Raw genomic sequence first — 18,088 nt, forward strand, 5'->3', positions numbered from 1 at the left:
TAATTCAAATTATCAGGTTGTTGTCAGGCTTCTGCAGAGGCTTGATGATGAGCTGATCATTTGAATCAGGTGTGTAATATTCGAAAAGGGTTAGTCACAAAACTTTATGTATGCCAAACATGTCATGCAGTAATGACCTTTCATAAATTAAATTACTAATTGAACTGTTGTGATGACTTGTGGCCACAAGATGTCCTTGTAGAGCGTCAGAATGTCAAACTAAAGAGTTACAGCAATAAAGAAAAAGAAAAGAGTTGTATAATTATAACAACAAGCTGGGAAAATCTGAACTGAAGAGTATAAGTTTATGTCTCCATACTTAAATTGATGATTATCTGGTTAATTGCTCTTTAAAGGATGAATTTTGCATGTGTGGCTGTGTACACACACAGTGGAGTAACAAAGCAAGATAACAGAAAAACAGAAGAGACTTATGTTTTGCACGGAGCTCCTAAAGGAACATGGGCATGGAACACTAATCTGTGCTCATGAGAAAGTCCAGTCTAGGTAGAATAATAAAGTTTGGCATTTGGAGTTACTGGATCACATAACATGGAGTAATGATGTACGGACTGCAATTACGAGTACAGACACTGCAGTTAATCTGCAGGTCATAAGGTTGTATTGTGCTGGTTTTTATGAGTTGCTGAGGTGTGGTGATAAGACATTGGTATTTAATGAGCGGGGAATGAGACTGGCTGAAAAATACCATAAACTAAGGTCTAAAACCATCAAAGATAAGCTTCTATTTAAAAGGTGCAGTACTTGCTCTATTTACTCATCTACAATATTACAATACTATACATGTGACTAAAACATCACATTCTGCCCACAGTAGTAAAATAGCAAAAAAAAACCATCAAGCTCATGAGCATTACTCTTCTCCTAAAGTGCGAAGACAAAGGGCGGTTGAGATTGCAGCTGTAAAGTTTTATAGCAGTGGCTGGTTACCTGGCAACTGGCTCAAGGTTCAATGGTTCACAAAGTCACTCAAAGTGAAAGTGAACGTTCATATAATCAGCAGTTGATAAACCAGAGCAAATTCAGGTTGCACTCGGTCAATGATCTACAGACTCTGGCCGTGCAGACTGATGAATTAACCGTCTGATCGGGCAGCAGGTACGTCGTCTTCCACTTCAATTCTGTCAATTCTACCTGTTTTAACTAACTTTTGTTCTAAAACTAGTTTCATTTTACCAACAGTGGCTGGTTTTGTTTTAAAGACGTTTTATGTTTTAAGTTAAAACCATCCATGAAATGGATTTCACACGCTGAGCCTTTTCATTTTTTTGATCATTTGAAAAAGAAGCTTTTGGAGGAAGGAGGTGGAGAGGATCCATTTAGGTTTAATTAATGCTAGGTTGTATTTAATTCAGTTCAAAGTCATGCATAGATTACATGATTTCAAAGAAAGGTTTCTGGTTTTGTCTTAAGATTGTCCCTTTTTGGCAGAATATGCTGTCTTGGTATGGTAACATTTCAGATGTACAGATTGCCTGGTTTTGTTGTTTTGAAGTTTATCTTACGTGCTGGACAACAGACCCTTATCTTTGGTCTGTTAGTAGTAAAGAGAATAGTTCTCTAAGAATGAAGGCTGTTAGTGCTCCTTGTTTCTCCATATTATTTGGGGAACTAGTCTCTAGGATTATCCTGAGAGGTTCCTGGCAACAAACATTGTTTTCATGAAAAAGATCAGTCAGTCCAGTGATAGCTTAGCAACCATCCTCAGGCTGCTGCAGGCCTGTCGATCTGGAGGCTCTGAGCCCAGCAATAAAAGGTCTCACACAAGTCTGAGCGTCTGCAGCGTCTTTTTGTAGTCTTTCAAAAATGTAAAACGTAACAGCACACAATAAATTAATCTTTGTCTTTATCTGCTCTAACGTAAGCTGCAACATCCAGCTAACTAACTTTAGCATCCTTTAGTTACCATTTACCAAACCCCGGTTTATTCCCAGGCGCTAGATTGGATTTATGTGGGAAGGATGTGGACTGGTGCAGAATCAAAGTGAGTCAACAATAATGTACCTCTGAGGTCTCAGCTGGGTTAGCTTAGCTCTTATACCAGCTCTCTGCTTAAGAGCGATGGCAGTCGGACTGTCTCAAAGTCGGCAGCACTAATCTAATCCTTGTGTTTGTTCCTTTATCTGTGTTTCTGTCATCTATCATATACATGTATGTTTCATATTTCACCATCCAACCAATGTTTGCTAGGGTGAAAACTAGCTTTAGCCTCAGTCTTTTAGCATTACCTTGTGTACACAAATGTTAAATAAAATACTTTCACAAAGTTCTTGTTTTAAAATATGTCAGATGTAATGATGATGATCAGATGATTTTTCAGCTGACTCAAGGAGTTTAAACTTTAGCATTACCTGAACTGTGTTCCACAGAAAGGGCTGTAATGAATATGCACCATGCATAGATAATATTTCATAGGGCAGTGAAACAGTCATTTATAGTAATGTGATTGTTGTAGTTCTGTTTGTTAAAAATCAACATATAAAAATCAAAAGAAATCCACACATGAGAATACTTTATTAATTACACTGAAGAAACTGACCGATAAATTGAGCCAAGTCGCATAAACCACAAAACTTGCTCAAGAATCATTTTATTTTTGACTGGGCTACTTTTCTGCCAAACTCATATATTTTTCCATTTAATGTGTTGCTGGTCTCTGTTTTTCAGAACTTCAGGATGCTTCCACAGAGGAACGGACAGTTTCTGCTCAAAATTCTCTTTGTTTTGGTTTTCCATCTTCTCCTGACACACTCCTGTAGAGGTAACACACTCAAACATGCACTCTCGTGTTGTTTTTACTGTCTTTACAACATTTAATCAAAGCGATTAACTTAAATGCTGCTGGTCATGCACTATAAAGTTTGCGTTATTTGCAGTTTGTGTGGTTTGGCGGCTGAGATTTTGTGATGTGTCCTGTAGGAGAAAGTGAATCATTGTTAATTGTTAATATTGCACAGATAAAATAAAGGTTCTGTTGTTATAAGCACAGTACCATCATCACATCGAGCCTGATAGAGATGGACAGATTGAACTTGTTCCTGCAGCAGGAATGAATAAACATGTGTATTTCTTTCCAGGTCAGTCTCAGGTAGTTGGTCCGTCTCAGCCAATAGTGGCACATGTTGGTGATGATGTCATTTTACCGTGTCATCTGGATCCTGCAGAGGACGCCTTTGCCATGATCCTGGAGTGGATGAGGCCAGACTTGAATCCCGAATTTGTCCACATGAGGCAAGCTGGTCAGGACCTGGGACACAGTAAAAATCCATCTTTCACAGATCGAACATCAGTGTTCGTCGATGAGCTGAAGCACGGAAACGTTTCACTGAAACTCTCTCGTGTGAGACCTTCGGATGCAGGAACGTACCGATGCTACCTGCCAGAGATGGACAAAGACGCTTCCGTTACACTTGTGGTTGGTAAGTGAACACATACTGTTCATGGTACAGTGATTCACTTTAGTGTTGTCCATGAATCCACTGAAGACTTTGGGAAGATCAGCACTGTGCTGGAAAATGAGTACGATGACATTCATCAAACATCAGTGAAAATGGGGGTTAAATGCTTGTTTTAATGCATTTTTCATTGCAGCATGGCAAATATGCAGTAAGGGTTCCATTCAAGTTGAGAGTCATGCTTATTATTTCAACAATTCTTCCTCCATACTTGCCCAACCAAGCAATTTTCCCAGAAGACTTCCATTTTTCAGTGACCTCTGTTTCCTCTTGGGATCACAATCCCCCTGTATTTCTCCCCATTTCTGAGTTCATGCTAGACAGTCAAATTATTCTGTATTCTCTCCTGAGAATTAAGTGTACTTATTATTTTGCAGGTCGAGAAACGATGCGACAAGACAAATATGACATGAACTACATAACAAGATAAAAATGCTGTGCATGAAGTAACGAGACTAAAATGATGTAAAAGACAAAACGACATAAAAAAAACGTGACGAGTCAAAAACACAGTAAACAATGTGCTGTTTTCATTGTTTTTTTTTCATCTTTTTGCTCAACATCAGGTGCTGATTCCTCGCCTGCCATAGTGAGTATTGACAAAACCAGCAGTGGACTGGTTCTCCAGTGTGAGTCTGAAGGCTGGTATCCAGAGCCTGAGGTGTCGTGGCTGGACAGTGAGGGACACGTCCTCTCTGCTGGACCTACAGAGACAGTCAGAGGTCCTGATGGTCTCTATACTGTCAGCAGCAGACTGACTGTGGAGGAGAGACACAGAAACAACTTCACCTGTAGAGTCCAACAGAAGGACATCAACCAGACCAGAGAGACACACATCTACATTTCAGGTAAAAAATAAAGATTTTTTTTTTTCATATTTTATTTGACGTGATCACTGATTTTGTCTCTAATAGCTGAGATCTAACTTTCTATAAATACCACGTTACTCTGTTTTATCATTTCAGATGATTTCTTTGAGGTCCAGTCCAGTTCTTCTGCTCCCATCATTATTATTTTGGTTGTTCTTTTGATTTTTTGCAGTGTGTTTATTTTTGCAGTTTTCTTTTCTGTGTGGAAATGGAGACAAAAAATAATCAGTAAGTCACAATTTATTTGCAGTGTTTTGTAAATGTCAAGTTATTCTCACAGTTTTATGGAGGAGTAGTGATATGAATTATGTGAATTTCATTTGATCAGAGAGTCAGATTTTTACCAGTTTGGTGCTGATAAAACACGTAGTGGGCTGTTTAGGTCTTTTATATGTGAATTCTGGTTTACACAGAGACCAGGAGAAGCCATGGAGATGAAACTGATAAAACTAACAAAACTAAAGAAGACAGAGAGAAAGCGCCACTGAGGACAGGTGGAACTGTGGAAATGGAGGATTTGGAAAAGGGAGAAAAACAAAAGGACAGCAAACCTGTTAGAAACAGGAATTTGTCTTCCAGCATGGTGAGTCAAAAATAAAATATAGATAAAGGCAATGAATGAAGTTGACTGTGTCCATGTTGCCATGGTTACTCATTGGCTGCACATTAAAGGGTGTAGATGATCAGGAACTGATGGACACCCTGCAGCCAATCAGAACTGAGAATTCACCCACATCACAGTAAAAGCTGACAGGACGTCCAAACAGAATATAAAGACACTGACCAGGCTGCTGTCTTTAACATGTTAGGAGTGAAAACAGGCTGCAAGTGGAGACAAATAACATGAAGGTTGATCTTCAGTCCATAAAACGACTAAAACAAGAGTTTGTTCCAAACCTCCACAGATAATAATGTTTTCACAGCTGATCCAATAACCACAGTTCAAATTAGACTCATTGTTTTAGACCTAATCTCTCTTCTTCTCTGTTTCTTCTCAGCTCTCGTGGAATCCAAACAAGTGGTACAAGGAGGAGCTGCAGAGGAGAGAGGAGGCTGAGAATAAGGTGAAGAAACAGGTTCATCTTTGTGTTTTTATAAAAGAAAATTCTTCCCAGTTTACTCCTTCTTTGTTTTCACTTCTCATCTGTTCCTGCTCTGTATCATCTTTAATTCATTTCCATGTTTAATGTGACAAAGAAGCAGAAACAAACATGATGTTATTCCCAAACTTGAGTCAGCTGACTGTGACTGAGGAGAAACAGTGAGACAGACAGACTGGATCCTCTGCTGGTCATTGACTCACACACAAAGACAAAACTGTAACTTTGCTTCATATGAAGGACCAATGAGAAACCAGCTGGTTTTCTTTAACATGGACACTTCAGCTCTCTGTTCTACTTGAATTAAAATGCTGCTCAAACCTGAACCACAGAGGATCTTCCTGTCCTGTTTTATTGTTTATTCTAACTCAGTAAGAGAAAATGTCTCATCTTCTGTCTTTATCTTCTCTCTCATCAGGTCGTGAATCTCACACAGGAGAAGCAGAGAGTTGAAGACGAGCGTCAGCAGCTGGAGAGAAAGACAGAAGAGGTTCATCTTTGTTTTCTTTCTCACTTCCTACTTATTTGTTTTCAGTTCACCTTCAAATGTGTCTCTGCTCTGAATCTTTTTTACTTGCACATTTAAAGTGACAAACAGCAAAAACCCAACAACAAACATGACATCATAAACTATCATTAACTCGTATGTGTCAGTCACATATATCCTTTTTTCTAGGTTTCTTATATTGGTGTCCAGATTATAAAAGACTGTCAGATATCCTGATGTAGAACATCAGTGACTTTCTGGTTGAAGAGTCACAACACAAAGTAAATCATCTGGAACATTTATCATAACCTACAGAAACTCTTTATCCAGTTGACTGAATGAAGAAAAACAGTGAGATTCTCTGCTGATCTCTGATCAGTTTTAGTTTAGCTTTAGCCAGGTTACCTTCCTGTCATGTCTTATTGTTTATTTTAAGCCACATTCTTTAATCAGATGAAAGTTTCTCATCTTCTGTCTTTATTTTCTCTCATCATGAAGCTCAAAGAGGAGAAGAAGAAGAGAGAGGAGGAGCTGCAAAAGAAGCTGGAGGACAAGACAAAAGAGGTTCATCTTTGACTGATATTGATTTTTGTTTACAGCCACTTATTTGTTTATTTTTGGTTTTACATTTAATAATTACTGTTTATTTTATCTAAAGCTTATTCATATTTAAAACAACATTAATTACACAAAGAGTCAGAGTGTGAAACTGTTACTTTTTTTCTATTAGAGTTTCTATTTGACAGAAAGTAGTTCCAGTTGATTCTAAAGTTCTTACAGTAGATTCTACTGCAGACAGAAAGTAGTTCCTGCATGAAGTTGCTCACAACAAAGTCTGTGGATTATTTTGAGAAACCAGGTCATGACGTCTGGAAAGAGATGCTGCTGTTGAAAACACATTTGAAAAAATACATTTCTTTGGTACCTTGATCTCCACAGGACTAATATAATCTAGTTCAGTTATATTGGAGAGAAGGCAGACATGTGTTCAGCTGATATCTCCAAAACTCTGCAGCTCACACCAAAACAGTACAGATGGATAAATATCACTAAAGGCCAGGGTTAAAATATGTAGTTTTGATTTTGGGGTGAACTGTCCTTTTAACATGAAGTTGAGTTCAGCTCTCTGTTATACTTGAATTAAAATGCTGAACAAATCAGACCCTGGAGTTCCTTCCTGTCATGTCTTATTGTTTGTTCTCACTTTAATAAGAAAAACGTCTTTATCTTCTCTTTCATCATGAAGCTCACAGACGAGAAGGAGAGGAGAGAGAAGGAGCTGGAGGATCAGATAACAAAGGTTCATCTTTTAATGATGTTGATTTTTGTTTTCAGCCACTTTGTTTTAAGTTGAGTAAATCTCTATCTATAGTTTCATTAAAACGCTGCAAAAATCAAAGCCAGGTTACCTTCCTGTCATGTCTTATTGTTTATTTTAACCCACATTCTTTAATCAGATGAAAGTTTCTCATCTTCTGTCTTTATTTTCTCTCATCATGAAGCTCAAAGAGGAGAAGGAGAGGAGAGAGAGGGAGCTGCAACACCTACAAACATGGCTGGAGGCTAAGGTAACAGAGGTTCATCTTTTAATGACATAGATTTTTGTTTACAGCCACTTATTTGTTTTAAGTTGAGTAAATCTCATAATCATGACTTTATCTATCAATTATTGTCATTTTATCTAAAGCTTATTCACATTTAAAACAACATTAATCACATAAACAGTCAGAATGTTTTAAGGTGAATTAAACTGGAGTCATTGAGTTTTGTTGACTTTGGCTTTACTTCTTTTTATTTTTAAAGTGGTTTTATTTCATCACAATATCAATGAAATATTTCATGTTTATATGTTTTAAGATCTGTGTATGTATAAATATATATTCCTTTAGATGGATAAAATTCAGTCATGATATCTCATCCCTCTTTATACCATAACAGAGTTTACTGACTGAAATAAAATGTCTCTCATCATCTGTCCTCCCTCCCAGCTGGAGGATCTGATCTCAGACCAGAAACAGAAGGAAGAGAAAGCTGAGAAAGACCTGAAGGAGCTGAGGACCAAAAACCAGAAGGTTCATCTTTTCACACAAATCATTTTTTATTCTCTCCATATGACACTGATTTGTTGCTGAGACCAAAATGATCAAACTAACTTGCTCACATCGTGATCATATTAGACCTTAAATCAAACAAAGTATGTTTTCAGCCTCAAGTCTTGATGCTGAAAACATAGTTTGTTTGTAATTTGCTGTTGGAAGTTAGTCGTATGTAAATGTCAAGTTAAATTAAATCAAAGCAATACATCAGCAAAAGTGATTTCCAAATCTGTCAAAGAAAAAAGTTTGGCCTCATAATCCCTCACCTTTTGAAAAGAATCTTAATCCTCCATAAATAAATCCTAAATAAATTGCCAACTTTTCTTGTCCAAACAAGAAATTCAAGAACTGACCGTTCTTCTTCTCTTTTCGCTGAAAGGAAAACCAAATACCTGTTGAGTAAAGTGTTCTCCTAAAAATGCCTATGAAGCTCTTAGTGCTTCAGTTAAATGAAATATGATTTCTCTCATAGAACAACGAGGACACTTATGTGAACCTGCAGGATTTATAACAGACACAAATGCATTTACTGCTGAACACCATCCAAAACTCACCACTGCAAATCACCAGCGTTTTTGGTTAATGGTGGTCTGCAAAGCGACGTCCAGGTTTTACATCAGACTGCACATTAAAATGACTCCTCCAAAGTGTGTCTGTCCTGTCTTTAAATGTGTCCTCATTTAAGGACTTGACACGACCCTGATGAAGAACTTTCCCACTCAAAGTCCAGCAGAGAGCCCAGTTTGTTTTCAGTCTGTAAGATGTGGTCTGATGCACAACCTGAGGAAAGAGTCGGTGTCATCAGGTGATGTCCAGTGACCCGTCCTGCCAACAACACTCTGTCCTCAGGGCCCAGTCTGCCGGCGTCCAAAGAGACGCTGAATTTTTTTATTTTTGAAATACATTTCTTTGGTGCCTTGATCTCCACAGGACTAATATAATCTAGTTCCATTATATTGGAGAGAAGGCAGACATGTGTTCAGCTGATATCTCCAAAACTCTGCAGCTCAAACCAAAACAGTACAGATGGATAAATATCACTAAAGGCCAGGGTTAAAATATGTAGCTTTGATTTTGGGGTGAACTGTCCCTTTAACATGAAGAGTTCAGCTCTCTGTTATACTTGAATTAAAATGCTGAACAAATCAGACCCTGGAGTTCCTTCCTGTCATGTCTTATTGTTTGTTCTCACTTTAATAAGAAAAAAGTTTCTCATCTTCTGTCTTTATCTTCTCTTTCATCAGGATGAGGAGCTCACAGAGGAGCTGCAGAACCTAAAAACACAGCTGGACAACAGGATAACAGAGGTTCATCTTTTAATGATACTGATTTGTGTTTACAGCCACTTATTTGTTTTAAATTGAGTAAATGTCATAATCATGACTTTATCTTATCTTGAGTCTGTTTAAATGTAAACAACATAAAGTTGCTCTCAGGTGGATAAACTGACAGCTGAAGTCAAGAAGATCACAGAGGAGAAGCTGTTTGTCTTTAGTTTCTAGTCTCACAATTATTCTTATTTTATCTAAAACTTATTCACATTTAGAACATTAATTTACACGACTTCATCTTGTTTTTGAAGCAGTTTTATTACATCAAATATGAATATAATAATAATATTCGATATATGTTTTCAGGTTCATGCATGTATAAATATATATTTCCTCATGATGCCAAAAATTCAGTAACAGTCAGAGTATGATGTCCTTCACAGTGATGTTGGAACAAATTAACAGTCCAGTCTGATTTATCCAGTTGACTGAATGAAGAAAAACAGTGAGATTCTCTGCTGATCTCTGATCAGTTTTCTCCACTGACTCACACACAAACACAGAACTGTGACTTTGAAAGATCCAAATAGAAAACTGATGCTTTTCTTTAACATGAATAATTCAACTCTCTGTTATAGTTTCATTAAAACTCTGCAAAAATATAAGCCAGGTTACCTTCCTGTCATGTCTTATTGTTTATTTTAACCCACATTCTTTAATCAGATGAAAGTTTCTCATCTTCTGTCTTTATTTTCTCTCATTATGAAGCTCACAGATGAGAAGAAGAAGAGTGAGGAGGAGCGGCAGCAGCTGAAATCAGATCTGGAGACCAAGAAAAAAGAGGTTCATCTTTGACTGATATTGATTTTTGTTTACACCCACCTACTTGTTTGTTTTATGTTGAGTAAATGTTATTTTATATTAAGTCTGTTTAAATGTATAATAACATAAAGCTCCTTTCAGGCGGATGATCTAACAGCTAAAGTCAAAAAGATCACAGAGGAGAAGGAGGAGCTGGAGACCATGAAAACACAGGTTCATCATTTATTGATTATGATTTTCACCATTTTGTTTGTTTTTAGTTTGAAATGTCACAATTTCTGCTTTATTTTATCTAAAGCTTATTTAGATTTAAAATAACATTAAGAGAGTCAAAGTGTTTCAAGATTCTTAAATGAAGTGAAAGTCATGGGTTTTGTTGACTTTACATCCTTGTTTAGGATTTGACAAACCCCCACCGTTGTGTGTTGAAGTAATATTAATAATTGCTAAATCAACATTTTTTCCTCTCTCACACCAAAATATAAAGAAAAGTGCCCGTTCTGTTTGACACAGGGTAAATTGCAAATTTGATAAAGGTGATAAAACACAGAAAAGAGCACAACATAGTTTTATTACACCAAATAAGAAACATTTCATGTTTTATTTGTTAGAAGGTTTATGCATCAACAACTATATCTTCATCTAACTGCCTTAAATTCAGTTACAGACAAAGTATGATATCCTACATGGTGATGTTGGGGTCAATTAAAGGTCCAGTGTGTCACATTTAGGGGGATTTATTGTCAGAATATGTCAAAAATGGAATAAAAAATTCATAAGTTTGTTTTCATTAGTGTATAATCACCTGAAAATAAGAATCATTGTGTTTTCATGATCTTAGAATGAGCTCTTTATATCTACAGAGGCTGCAGGTCTTCCTCCACTGAGACACCATGTTGTACTGTCATGTTTCTACAGTAGCCCAGAATGGACAAACCAAACACTGGCTGTAGATACAGACATAATGTTTTTCACAGATCTTTGTAGGTTCTTCTGCACACTTGAACAGTGAAACAAGTGGGATTCAGTTGTCAGTAATTTATAACCTCACCACTAGATGACACTAAATCCTACACACTGCTCCTTTAAGTTTGTTTTTATGAGCTGTTAAAGAGTCCAGGGCCTCCAGAACAAACTTCATATAGAATATTCGTGTTAATGAATCTCATTTTAAAAAGGAGGACTAACAGTTGAATGTGTATTTATTGAGCGTCGACATCTGATTATGATTTGCACACTGTTTTATTCAGTCAGTCATCTCTGAGAGGAAACACAGTTTAGACAGTCTCAGGTTTTGTGTCAGTCTGTCACTGTTAAAATCAACACATCAAGGATGTTTGGTCCAATCCTTATGTTCAGCCTCACACACCCTCATGAGAAGAGATTTCAGATTCTGTAAAGTAGATTCCAACAGTTAATACAGATGTGTATCAGTTCAGTCTGAGCTGTGTGTTTGTCACATTCTGCTGGTTCTCAGATGTAAACACAGTAATCAACCTATTTTGAAAATCTACAGTCAAAGCATCACTGACTGAGTCTTTTTAGTGTAACAGATGTAAAATCACATTTCCTCCTGTTGTTCAGATCAAATATAAAATGTCAAATCCAATGTGTCACTGTATCAGTGTCAAATCAGTGTTAAGTAGTGCAGTGAGAAGTTCACAGGTGGTGCAGGGAAGAATATAGTCATATGGGCCTTGACATGATTTCTGCAGCAGCAGGCAGCTGTTTTCAGAGAAAAGGCTGTAAGGACAGACTGTCCCTGTAAAGAACACTGCTAGTTTTCTTCTATTAGAGTTTCTATTTGAAAGAAAGTAGATTCTCAAGTTCTTACAGTTCATTCTACTGCAGAGAGAAAGTAGTTCCTACATGAAGTTGCTCACAACAAAGTCTGTGAATACCTTGATCTCCACAGGACTAATATACACAGGACTCTGCTGATCTCTGATCAGTTTTCTCCACTGACTCACACACAAACACAGAACTGTGACTTTGAAAGATCCAAATAGAAAACTGATGCTTTTCTTTAACATGAATAATTCAACTCTCTGTTATAGTTTCATTAAAACTCTGCAAAAACAAAAGCCAGGTTACCTTCCTGTCATGTCTTATTGTTTATTTTAACCCACATTCTTTAATCAGATGAAAGTTTCTCATCTTCTGTCTTTATTTTCTCTCATCATGAAGCTCACAGAGGAGAAGCAGAGGAGAGAGGAGGAGCGGCAGCAGCTGAAATCAGATCTGGAGACCAAGAAAAAAGAGGTTCATCTTTGACTGATATTGAATTTTGTTTCCACCCACCTATTTGTTTATTTTTAGTTTTAAATTTCATAATTCTTAATTTTATCTAAAGTTTATTCAAATTTAAAACAACATTAATCACACAAAGAGTCAGAGTGTGAAACTGTTAGTTTTTTTCTATTAGAGTTTCTCTTTGACAGAAAGTAGTTCCAGTAGATTGTGAAGTTCTTACAGTTGATTCTACTGCAGACAGAAATTAGTTCCTACATGAAACTGCTCACAACAAAGTCTGTGGATTATTTTGAGCAACCAGGTCATGACGTCTGGAAAGAGATGCTGCTGTTGAAAACACATTTGAAAAAACATATTTCTTTGGTGCCTTGATCTCCACAGGACTAATATAATCTAGTTCCATTATACTGGAGAGAAGGCAGACATGTGTTCAGCTGATATCTCCAAAACTCTGCAGCTCACACCAAAACAGTACAGATGGATAAATATCACTAAAGGCCAGGGTTAAAATATGTAGCTTTGATTTTGGGGTGAACTGTCCCTTTAACATGAAGAGTTCACCTCTCTGTTATACTTGAATTAAAATGCTGAACAAATCAGACCCTGGAGTTCCTTCCTGTCATGTCTTATTGTTTGTTCTCACTTTAATAAGAAAAAAGTTCACTGATCTTCTGTCTTTATTTTCTCTTTCATCATGAAGCTCACAGAGAAGGAGACGAGAGAGAAGACATGGCTGGACAACAGGATAACAGAGGTTCATCTTTTAATGATGTTGATTTTTGTTTACAGCCACTTATTTGTTTTAAATTGAGTAAATGTCATAATCTTGACTTTATCTTATCTTAAGTCTGTTTAAATGTAAACAACATAAAGTTGCTTTCAGGTGGATAAACTGACAGCTGAAGTCAAGAAGATCACAGAGGAGAAGCTGTTTGTCTTTAGTTTCTAATCTCACAATTATTTTTATTTTATCTAAAACTTATTCACATTTAGAACATTAATTTACACAACTTCATCTTGTTTTTGAAGCAGTTTTATTACATTAAATATGAATATAATAATAATATGTGATCTGTTACCAGGTCCATGCATGTATAAATATATATTTCCTCATGAACAATTTCCTTATCTTCTCTTTCATCATGAAGCTCACAGAGGAGAAGAAGAGAGATGAGAGGAAGCTGGAGGATCTGCACACACGGCTGGGGGCTGAGATAACAGAGGTTCATCTTTTAATGACATTGATTTTTGTTGACACCCACTTATTTGTTTGTTTTATGTTGAGTAAATGTTAAAATTACTGATTTAGTTTATATAAAGTCTATTTAAATGTTTAACAAAAAGCTCCTTTCAGGTGGTTCATCTGACAGTTGAAGTCAAGAAGATCACAGAGGAGAAACAGAGGCTTGAGCAGCTGAACCAAGAGGTTCATTCTTATTACTCATTTCATTGTTTACAGTTTTAAATCTCATAATCGATGCCCTGGTTTATCTAAAACTTAGTTAAAAGTAGTGTATAACAACATTAAAGTTTTGAAGCTATTTGTTTTTTACTTTAGGATCCCACAGATCCCACTGTTGTGTGTGTCAAAATGAGCAATTGCAAAATTGATCACAATCAACCACTTTGACATTGTTGTCTTTTTACATCTGTTGTGCATTATCTGAACTGTTAAATATGATAAAGATTAGACTGTTGATGAACTTTTTCAAGCTAAACATTATTTGTTTTGTTGACTCCTCTTAACAATGTTTACTTCATCAGTTCAGTAGTGACTGATTGTTGATCGGATCAAATCATGTGCACATTAAAAGGTAATAAATGACAACTAATGAGAGCTTAGTTTTCATCCTGACTAGGATATTATGAGATAACAAAGTACTAATTAAACCAAAATGTCTCATGTCCTTTGTCCTCATCTCCTTCTTCTCTACCAGTTAGAGAAAAAACTCCAAGAGGAGAAGATAAAAAGGGACCCTAACCCTAACCCTGAGCAAGAAGTGGAGACCCTGAAGGAGACTGAGACAGTTCCAGACAGTGAAAATGTTTCAGAACCAGAATCTGAAGTCAGTTCACACCAGTCTCCACAGTCACTCATTTCATCACAGACAACAAATACTGAACGAGTTTTGCTATTTTTTTTTTTTTTTTTTTTTTTTCTGTTTATTGTCTCATGGCAATAACATATCTTTTACTTTTGGGTTTTGAAAACACAAAAATTGCATCCAAATGTCTTCAGATTTAATATCTCAACCTGTTTGTTTTCATCTCTCCTTTTTCTGCCAGATGGAGGAGCAAGGCAGTGAGACAGCACCAGCCTGCAATAATAATTCAGGACCAAAATCTAACATCATTCCAGACCGATCTCCACAGCCACTTGGTTCACCACAGACCCCAGATACTGTAAGTGTTTTGCTGAAGCATTTTTCTTCTGTTTATTGTTTCATGGCAATAACATATCTTTTACTTTTAGCTTTTGAAAACACAAAAATAGCATCCAAATATCTTCAGTTTCAAGAATAAGAGAATTGCACGTCCATAATTAAAGCAACAGGAATGAATAGTCATATATATAATTTCTGTGCATTTTTGGAGAGTTTGTTTTGAACTGGACGTTTCCTCAGAGCTCTGACTGGACTTGTGTAGCTCTGAGTAACTGGATAGAGTCAGTCTTTATGTCCCACATTGTTTCCATGTATACTCATCTCCTGCTTTCCTAGACAGCATGATACAGTTTTTTAAAAGATTAACGTAGGAAAGGTACTTATGATATGACATGATCAGAATCACTCTCTTGGTATGATTTGGCTTTTTTTTTCAACCTTGGCACAAATGTCCAGTGATTAAACTTTGGTGCTCAAAGGTCCCTGTGACCTCATGTCCATCCCGTTCTCATGAACATGAAGTCTCAGGAACACCTGGAATGTCTTCAAATTTAAAACAAACGTCCACTTGGACTCAGGGTCGTTCTGATCAGAGTTTGGTGATCAAAAGTCACATTGATCCTTAATAAACATATTTTTTTGACCGTATCTCAAGAATCCATGCATTAATTATAACAGAATTTCACACAAATATCTAACAGGAATAAATGATGAGGTAATGATATTTTATATCCAAAAGGTCAAAGGTCAACCTCACTGTGACATCATAATGTTTAGCTGTCAATCAGTCCTCTGTCCTCCTCCATAAAAATAGTCTCTAAGACGGCATGTTTCTATCTGGACACTTTTTTGTCAGTCTGGTTATTGAACAGTTCTGACTACAAAACTGAAAAGATTACAAATTACAGTGAATCACTTTTATTTCCATTGCTGTTAAAAAGAGAAAAATATTTCAATTTTCAAATAAACCCTCTAATGATGTCAAACTTCTGAACACAAAATGTGTTTCAGTCAGAAGTTCAACAGCTCAGATTCACTTCCTGAAGTAAAACTGACACTGCAGCATTTCTTTGACGTCTGTTTGCCTCTTGAATAATTAATCTTTTTAGTGTTTTGTCTCCCGCTCAGCAGGACACCAGCAATCCCCAGGGAGACGACACCAACTCAGCCAATCAGAACTCAGCTGACTGTGGGGGTGTTTTTGAGGTTGAGGTCAATGAATGGGGAAACTATATCCGTCTCAAAAACACGTCCAGTGAGGTAATGTTGTTTGTGTGTGGATGAAGTGTGTAGAATATATTAACCAGGTGAATCCAGTCATATTACATATGAGCTTTTCAAATCAAACTAATGAATAATGACCAGAATCCATTTTCTCTTGGTTTCCTGTAAATCCTCATTTATAAACACAATAGATTTAACACACACTGTAACATTCATCTGTTGGTCTCTCATTCTGTTACTCCATTTTTTTCCTGCAGGACCAACAACTGAGAGGATGGACGTTAGAAACACAGATCAACAATGAAGAAACCATCAAATACACATTTAAGGAATCATTCAAACTCAGTGCTGGAAAGAATTTCACTGTGAGTCTTTATTGATTTCTCAGTTTATGTTGTTTCATTTTTTCCTTTTCTATCTTCTTTCTTTCACCACTGTTGTTGAGTCTCATTAGAAATTTGAGAAAATAATGCTGAAATAATAATAACTTATGAATTAATGATTCTGCTTGTTGTGTGTGACCTTTGCTTCTTACAGTTGTGGGTCCCAGGCCGTGGTTGCCCGTATACACCTTCTGACCTGGTGTGGATGAACCTGAAGTCCTGGAAGACTGGAGACAACCTGAAGGTCACTCTCATCAGCAACACAAGAGACATTAAACATCAGTCAGTTCATGTCATTGAAAGATAATAACCAGCCCAGATGTCATACTTTTTGTTCAAACTTATCTTACATTTTTGTTCCTTTGAGCCACAGAAGGTTCTCCATGTGTAGCAACTTTTTCACCAACATGAAAGAACCATGAAACAAAGTTACCTCCATGACATTAAAATACTTTCTGAACAGTCATCCAGCTAACCTGAAAACAGCAAACATTAAACATGAGGAACAACATGATTCAGAGCAGGAACACCATTTGTTCTGAAATCACCTAAATTTTATCCTTTTTATGAACATCAAACATTATTCCTTCTTTCATTTTCAACAATTCAAACAATATTTTATTTGAAATGTAGTAAAAGTCTACATTTATATTGCTCCTATTAATATATATTACTAAAAAACTCTTCATTGTTGTCTTCATGTCGTAGTCATTTATTTTGACATAACTCTTGTATTTTTCCTGCAATGAATATTTGAATGAACATTTCTTGTCCCTTGAGCTGCAGCACAGATGTAGAGTTAGTCGTCATTTCACAATTGTCTCTTGGAGATTTTACAGGATTACAAGATTTTCTTTTGTTAATTTCTGTCCTGTATACACGTTGAATCCTCATCTCCTTTTATTGTAATAAAAGAATAAATATATGTTTAGTTCAGATGTTTGGAACACTGTGAAGTACTTTCAAGAGTTAAAATGCTGGTGTACAATTGTGACAATATTTGCTTTGAGAGATTTCAACTTCTAAATATGATTTTTATTGTCCTGTGAGAAAGAAAAAAGTTTCACAACATATAAATAAAGATACAATTTTGTATTTACAGTGATATTTTGATTGTTTTTTTTAATGTGTTGCACAATCAGCTTTCAAAAAACTGAAGATGAAACACTCATACGTGCTTTATTTACAGATTTTCTATCCATATAAACACGACGCAATTCTGTGTATTTAACATACTTATTTAAATATTAAAAATAAAAGAAATCATGGTAAACAGGTGTAATCACACATTTCCTCATAACAACAATAACAACAAAAATACATTTGAGGAAAATCTAAAAACTGTCAAAATTATGCATCCTGTTGTTGTTGGAAAAAAAAAAAACCTTCAGATGGGCCAAAAGTCACTAGTTAGTCAAAAACATGTATTACATCAGCTGAAAACCTAACTGAAAAGATTGAGAAAAAAAATAATAAAATAAAATAATAATAATAATAATTTAAAAAAAACAGAAAGAAAAACACACCTGATGTGTGAAAATCCAGTGAGAAAGAGATTTACTGTAACCACAGACAGATACAACAAACTTAGTTCTGGTCTAACCAGCAACACCCTGAATAGAAACTCTTGGAAACCTTTTTTATACCCAGTTAAGATCCTCCTATTGTGGAGTTTAACTTCTCAGTATGAAAAACACACATGAGTAGTTTTCCACTGACATGA

At 36.2% G+C, this 18,088-nt stretch overlaps 1 protein-coding gene and 1 pseudogene across 1 annotated transcript; both read left to right on the top strand.

Annotated features, from left to right (window-relative positions):
- The first annotated feature begins 1,027 nt into the window (after positions 1-1,027).
- On the top strand, positions 1,028-5,837 carry LOC146305276 (butyrophilin subfamily 3 member A2-like). The gene is made up of 7 exons (XM_084713067.1): positions 1,028-1,119; positions 2,689-2,782; positions 3,099-3,436; positions 3,949-4,324; positions 4,442-4,573; positions 4,759-4,928; positions 5,344-5,837. Exons 2-7 carry the CDS (start codon positions 2,698-2,700, stop codon positions 5,530-5,532), a joined length of 1,290 nt encoding a protein of 429 aa, XP_084569193.1. The 5' UTR covers positions 1,028-1,119; positions 2,689-2,697; the 3' UTR covers positions 5,533-5,837.
- A 4,224-nt stretch (positions 5,838-10,061) lies between these two features.
- Positions 10,062-16,846, top strand: LOC146305277 (uncharacterized; annotated as a pseudogene).
- The last annotated feature ends 1,242 nt before the right edge of the window (positions 16,847-18,088 follow it).

This window comes from Lutjanus erythropterus, chromosome 23, assembly GCF_056507025.1.
Source record: "Lutjanus erythropterus isolate fLutEry1 chromosome 23, fLutEry1.hap2, whole genome shotgun sequence".
NCBI classification, from domain to species: domain Eukaryota; kingdom Metazoa; phylum Chordata; class Actinopteri; order Lutjaniformes; family Lutjanidae; genus Lutjanus; species Lutjanus erythropterus.

Coding starts and splice junctions, on each gene's coding strand:
- LOC146305276 (XM_084713067.1), top strand. CDS start 2,698: ATGCTTCCACAGAGGAACGGACAGTTTCTGCTCAAAATTCTCTTTGTT. Junction 4,325..4,441: donor GACACACATCTACATTTCAG/GTAAAAAATAAA, acceptor TTATCATTTCAG/ATGATTTCTTTGAGGTCCAG. Junction 4,574..4,758: donor ATGGAGACAAAAAATAATCA/GTAAGTCACAAT, acceptor TGGTTTACACAG/AGACCAGGAGAAGCCATGGA.